A 6263-nucleotide genomic window follows, 5' to 3' on the forward strand; every position below is an offset into this window, starting at 1 on the left:
TCCCGGTGCCCCCCCAAAACCTGCCCCACCACCCCCTTGAGCCGGGCAGGCTGGGAGCTGCCCGCCGCCACACCGGCAACGGGGCTGGGCAGAGCCGGCCCGGCCGGTACCGTCACCGTCCCGCAGCGTGTCGGGACACGCGGGGTGGGGGAGCGGGAGCCGAGGCCTCCGGGGACGCGGTGGGTGGCAGCGGGTGCCGTGGGAGAGTTTTGGCAGCCGCCGGCGGCCCCGGCCCCGTTCTCACCCCTTCCCGGTCCCGTTCTTCCCGTTCCCGGTCCCGTTGGTCCCGTTCCCCCCACCCCCGGGGGTCCCGCAGAGCTCAGCGCCTCCGACGAGAGCTCCCTCTCCGATGGTGTCCTGCTGGAGGAGGGTAAGGGGGTGCAGGGAGTGGGGTTTGGGGGGGGGACACACACTTTGCCCCCCCCCAAGTGTCCCCCTCCATCCCAACCCTCTGTGTCCCCCGCAGAAGAGACGCGGCCGCCGGGATCTGCCGCCCCACGGAGGTCCCCGTCCCCCAAAGAGCCCACCCAAGCGGAGGGGTTGGGGACCCCCCCTCTGCCCCCCAACCTCTGGAGGGAGACCAGCCTCGACAGAGCCTACGAGAAGGCCACCAAACCCGGCGTCGACCCCCGGGATGGGGAAGCACGGGGGTCCTGGTGCTACCCCGGGTCTCCGCCGGCCGCCCCCGGCAGCCCCGGCCCCGCGGTCTCACCGGTGCCCAGGGTGGGGGACGTCCCTCCCCACCGCTTCGTCCCCCTCAGGACCCTGGTGCTGAACCGGCCGGTGGGCTCCAGCGCTCCCAGCACCCCAGAGCCATCCAGCCGGAGGGGACAGTCCCAGTCCCTGAGGTACGTCCTGTGCATGGGGAGGGGGCTTCTGCAAGGGGGGATGGAGCTAAAGCTGTGGGGAGGAGGATGGAGATAACCCCGTGGGGAGGATGGAGCTAAAGCCATGGGGATGGAGGATGGAGATAACTCTATGGGGAGGAGGATGGAGGTAACTTCATGGGGAGGAGGATGGAGACAACTCCATGGGGACAAGGTTGGAGATAACTCCATGGGGAGGAGGATGGAGACAACTCCATGGGGAGGAGGATGGAGACAACTCCATGGGGACAAGGTTGGAGATAACTCCATGGGGAGGAGGATGGAGATATCCTCATTGGGGAGGATAGAGCTAAAGCCATGGGGAGGAGGTTGGAGACAACCCCTGGAGAGGATGGAGCTAAAGCCATGGGGAAGAGGTTGGAGACAACCTCATGGGGAGGAGGTTGGAGGTAAACCCATGGGGAGGAGGTTGGAGGTAATCCCGTGGGGAGGAAGATGGAGCTAACCCCATGGGGCGAAGGTTGGAGACAACTCCAGGAGGAGGAGGATGGAGATATCCTCATGGGGAGGATGGAGCTAATGCCACAGGGAGGAGGTTGGAGATAACACCAAGGGGAGGATGGAGCTAACCCTATGGGGAAGTTGAAGATAGCCCCATGGGGAGGTTGGAGATAACCCTATGAGAGGAGGAAGAAAAGAACCCCATGGGAGGGGGTTATGGGGAGGATGGAGCTAACCCTGTGGAGATAATGGAGCTAACCCCATGGGGAGGAGGTTGGAGATAGTCCTATAGGGAAGATGGAGCTATCCCAAGAGGGAGGATGGAGATGACCCCACGGGAGGAGGATGGAAAGAACCCCATGGGAGGGGGTTATGGGGAGGATGGAGCTAACCTCAGGGGAGGAGGCTGGAGATAATCCCATAGGGAGGGTGGAGATATCTGAAGGGGGAGGATGGAGATGACCCCATGGGAGGAGGATGGAAAGAACCCCATGGGAGGGGGCAATGGGGAGGATGGAGCTAACCCTATGAAGATGATGAAGCTCAACCCATGGGGAGGAGGTTGGAGATAATCGCATGGGGAGGGTGGAGCTATCCCAACAGGGAGGATGGAGATGACTCCATGGGAGGAGGATGGAAAGAACTGCACGGAGGGGGGTTTTGGGGAGGATGGAGCTAACCCTATGGAGATGGTGAAGCTCAACCCATGGGAGGAGGTTGGAGACAACCCCAGGGGAGGAAGTTGGAGACAACCCAATGGGGAGGATGGAGATGACCCCATGGGGAGGAGGTTGGAGATAACCCAATGGGGAGGATGGAGATAACCCCATGGGAGGAGGTTGGAGACAACCCAATGGGGAGGATGGAGATGACCCCATGGGGAGGAGGTTGGAGCTAACCCAACGGGGAGGAGGCTGGAACCAACCCCATGGGGCTGCTGCACCCATGGGGGTGCTCAGCCCCCACCATGGCCACCCTTTCCCCGGGACGTGGTGACCCGTGGTCCTCCTGCCCGCAGGGTGGAGACGTGCTGGCAGCCCGGGGAGCCGCGGGGCCGCAGCGCCGTCCCCCGCCGCCGCCCCACCTACTACACGGTGACGGTGCCCACCTCCTGCCTGACCCCCCAAAACCCCCCGACCCACCGCTCCGGCTCCGACGACAGCATCTCCGACCTCTCCAGCATCTCCCACGCCACCTCCCCGGGCAGCAGCAGCCCCGACGTCTCCTTCCCGCGCCCCCCGCTCCCCCTGGCCCAACCCGGCTACCACCCCCGGGGTGCCCCCCGCCTCCTGCCCCCCGCCGGACCCCCGACTTTCCTCTACGAGCAGGATTTGGCCCCTTTGCGCTACCAGAGGCTGGTGGCCTCCCACAGCCGCATCGTGCGCACCCCCTCGCTCAAGGACTACGCGCCGGCGGGGGGTGGCCGGGGGGTCTCCAAGGCGGCCGTCACCGAGGAGCTCCTGTCCTGGCACCAGCGGGCACGGCTGAGGGGTGCCCGGCCCCACTCCCTCGACCGGCAAGGGGCCTTTCGGGGACCCCGCGGTGGGACCCCCCGGGAGGTGCCCATCACCCGTGGAGTCCTGTCCTGGGCACAGGTAGGTGGGCTGGGAGCTGGGGGGGATGGGATGTGGGAGAGTTGGGGGGCTGGGGGGCCACCGCGGTGCCTGTCCCCATGTGGGGACACCCCCCACCACCCCCCGGTGTTGCCCTGTGGGTGACGTGAGTTGTCACCCTGAGGTGGTTCTGGGACAAGTGGCTGTGGTGGGGTCCCATCAGGGTCCCCAGAGGAGGAGAGGGGTCCTGAGGGGGTCTGTAGGGGAGAATTGGGGTCCCATGAAGGTCTGTGGGGAAGAATTGGGGTCCCATGAGGGTCTCTGGGGCAGGACTGGGGTCCCATGAGGGTCTGTGGGGCAGGACTGGGGTCCCATGAAGGTCCCCTGGGGCAGGACCGTGGTCTCAGGAGGGTCTTGGGGACCCAATCATGGTCCTTCAAGGTCCTTTGGGGCAGGATCAGGACCCTCTGAGGGTCCCTCTGGGCAGGTCCAGGGTCCCACAGGTTGGGCATGGGGTCCCACAAGGATCCCTGGGGTCTCAGGAGGGTCCTTGGGGTCCCATGAGGGTCTCTGGGGCATGACCATGGTCTCAGGAGGATCTTGGGGACAGGACCAAGGGCCTTCAAGGTCCTTTGGGGCAGGATCAGGACCCTCTGAGGGTCCCTCTGGGCAGGTCCAGGGTCCCACAGGCTGGGCCTGGAATCCCATGAGGGTCCCTGGGGTCTCAGGAGGGTCCTTGGGGTCTCACGAGGGTCTCTGGGGCAGGAGCAGGATCCTAAGGGGGCCCAGGAGATAACCCCATGGGAGGAGGTTGGAGACAACCCAATGGGGAGGATGGAGATGACCCCATGGGGAGGAGGTTGGAGCTAACCCAACGGGGAGGAGGCTGGAACCAACCCCATGGGGCTGCTGCACCCATGGGGGTGCTCAGCCCCCACCATGGCCACCCTTTCCCCGGGACGTGGTGACCCGTGGTCCTCCTGCCCGCAGGGTGGAGACGTGCTGGCAGCCCGGGGAGCCGCGGGGCCGCAGCGCCGTCCCCCGCCGCCGCCCCACCTACTACACGGTGACGGTGCCCACCTCCTGCCTGACCCCCCAAAACCCCCCGACCCACCGCTCCGGCTCCGACGACAGCATCTCCGACCTCTCCAGCATCTCCCACGCCACCTCCCCGGGCAGCAGCAGCCCCGACGTCTCCTTCCCGCGCCCCCCGCTCCCCCTGGCCCAACCCGGCTACCACCCCCGGGGTGCCCCCCGCCTCCTGCCCCCCGCCGGACCCCCGACTTTCTTCTACGAGCAGGATTTGGCCCCTTTGCGCTACCAGAGGCTGGTGGCCTCCCACAGCCGCATCGTGCGCACCCCCTCGCTCAAGGACTACGCGCCGGCGGGGGGTGGCCGGGGGGTCTCCAAGGCGGCCGTCACCGAGGAGCTCCTGTCCTGGCACCAGCGGGCACGGCTGAGGGGTGCCCGGCCCCACTCCCTCGACCGGCAAGGGGCCTTTCGGGGACCCCGCGGTGGGACCCCCCGGGAGGTGCCCATCACCCGTGGAGTCCTGTCCTGGGCACAGGTAGGTGGGCTGGGAGCTGGGGGGGATGGGATGTGGGAGAGTTGGGGGGCTGGGGGGCCACCGCGGTGCCTGTCCCCATGTGGGGACACCCCCCACCACCCCCCGGTGTTGCCCTGTGGGTGACGTGAGTTGTCACCCTGAGGTGGTTCTGGGACAAGTGGCTGTGGTGGGGTCCCATCAGGGTCCCCAGAGGAGGAGAGGGGTCCTGAGGGGGTCTGTAGGGGAGAATTGGGGTCCCATGAAGGTCTGTGGGGAAGAATTGGGGTCCCATGAGGGTCTCTGGGGCAGGACTGGGGTCCCATGAGGGTCTGTGGGGCAGGACTGGGGTCCCATGAAGGTCCCCTGGGGCAGGACCGTGGTCTCAGGAGGGTCTTGGGGACCCAATCATGGTCCTTCAAGGTCCTTTGTGGCAGGATCAGGACCCTCTGAGGGTCCCTCTGGGCAGGTCCAGGGTCCCACAGGTTGGGCATGGGGTCCCACAAGGATCCCTGGGGTCTCAGGAGGGTCCTTGGGGTCCCATGAGGGTCTCTGGGGCATGACCATGGTCTCAGGAGGATCTTGGGGACAGGACCAAGGGCCTTCAAGGTCCTTTGGGGCAGGATCAGGACCCTCTGAGGGTCCCTCTGGGCAGGTCCAGGGTCCCACAGGCTGGGCCTGGAATCCCATGAGGGTCCCTGGGGTCTCAGGAGGGTCCTTGGGGTCTCACGAGGGTCTCTGGGGCAGGAGCAGGATCCTAAGGGGGCCCAGGGGGAGGATCGGGGTCAAAGAAGTGTCCCCTGGGCAGGGTTGGGGTCCTGAGGAGGTCCCACGGCCATGACCAGGGTCTTGTGGGGGTCTTGGGAACGGGACCAAGGTTCCTCAAGGTCCTTTGGGGTGGGATGGGGACCTTCTGAGGGTCCCTCCAGGCAGGTCGGGGTCCCATGAGCAGGACCTGGGGTCCCAGGAGGGTCCCTGGGGCAGGAGCAGGATCCTGAGGGGATCCCAGGGGGAGGATCGGGGTCCTGCAGGGATCATGGGGGAAGAACTGGGGTCCTACAGGGTCCCTCGGGTCAAGCCTGGGGACCTCCAAGGGTCCTTAGGACAGAGAGTGGTGAAGGTCCTCTGGGGCAAGAGCAGGTCCTAAGGGGGTCCCAGGGGGAGGATCAGGGTCCAAGAAGGGTCCCCTGGGCAGGGTTGGGGTCCTGAGGAGGTCCCACAGCCACGACCAGGGTCTTGTGGGGATCTTGGGCATGGGACCAAGGTTCCTCAAGGTGCTTTGGGGTGGGATGGGGACCATCTGAGTGTCCATCTGGGCAGTTCCAGGGTCCCACAGGTTGGGCCTGGGGTCCCATGAGGGTCCCTGGGGTCTCAGGAGGGTCCTTGGGGCAGGAGCAGGATCCTGAGGGGGTCCCAGGGGGAGGATTGGGGTGCAAGAAGTGTCCCCTGGGCAGGGTTGGGGTCCTGAGGAGGTCCCACGGCCATGACCAGGGTCTTGTGGGGGTCTTGGGCACAGGATCAAGGTTCCTCAAGGTCTTTTGGGGTGGGATGGGGACCTTCTGAGTGTCCATCTGGGCAGGTCGGGGTCCCATGAACAGGACCTGGGGTCCCATGAGGGTCCCTGGGGTCTCAGGAGGGTCCTTGGGGCAGGAGCAGGATCCTAAGAGGGTCCCAGGGGGAGGATTGGGGTGCAAGAAGTGTCCCCTGGGCAGGGTTGGGGTCCTGAGGAGGTCCCACGATCATGACCAGGGCCTTGTGGGGATCTTGGGAATGGGACCAAGGTTCCTCAAGGTCCTTTGGGGTGGGATGGGGACCTTCTGAGGGTCCCTCCAGGCAGGT

At 66.0% G+C, this 6263-nt stretch overlaps 1 protein-coding gene across 1 annotated transcript in view; it reads left to right on the forward strand.

Annotated features, from left to right (window-relative positions):
- The window catches only part of LOC106893397 (proline-rich protein 36-like), a 26732-nt gene that overhangs the window by 7079 nt on the left and 13390 nt on the right, over positions 1 to 6263 (forward strand). The window contains exons 5-8 of the mRNA XM_014951332.1: positions 16 to 370; positions 467 to 848; positions 2347 to 2923; positions 3813 to 4448. Of these exons, the coding sequence (XP_014806818.1) occupies positions 16 to 370; positions 467 to 848; positions 2347 to 2923; positions 3813 to 4448 (1950 nt within the window). The remainder of the gene's footprint in view (positions 1 to 15; positions 371 to 466; positions 849 to 2346; positions 2924 to 3812; positions 4449 to 6263) is intronic.

Source organism: Calidris pugnax, unplaced genomic scaffold (genome assembly GCF_001431845.1).
Source record: "Calidris pugnax isolate Ruff unplaced genomic scaffold, ASM143184v1 scaffold194, whole genome shotgun sequence".
Lineage (NCBI taxonomy): Eukaryota > Metazoa > Chordata > Aves > Charadriiformes > Scolopacidae > Calidris > Calidris pugnax.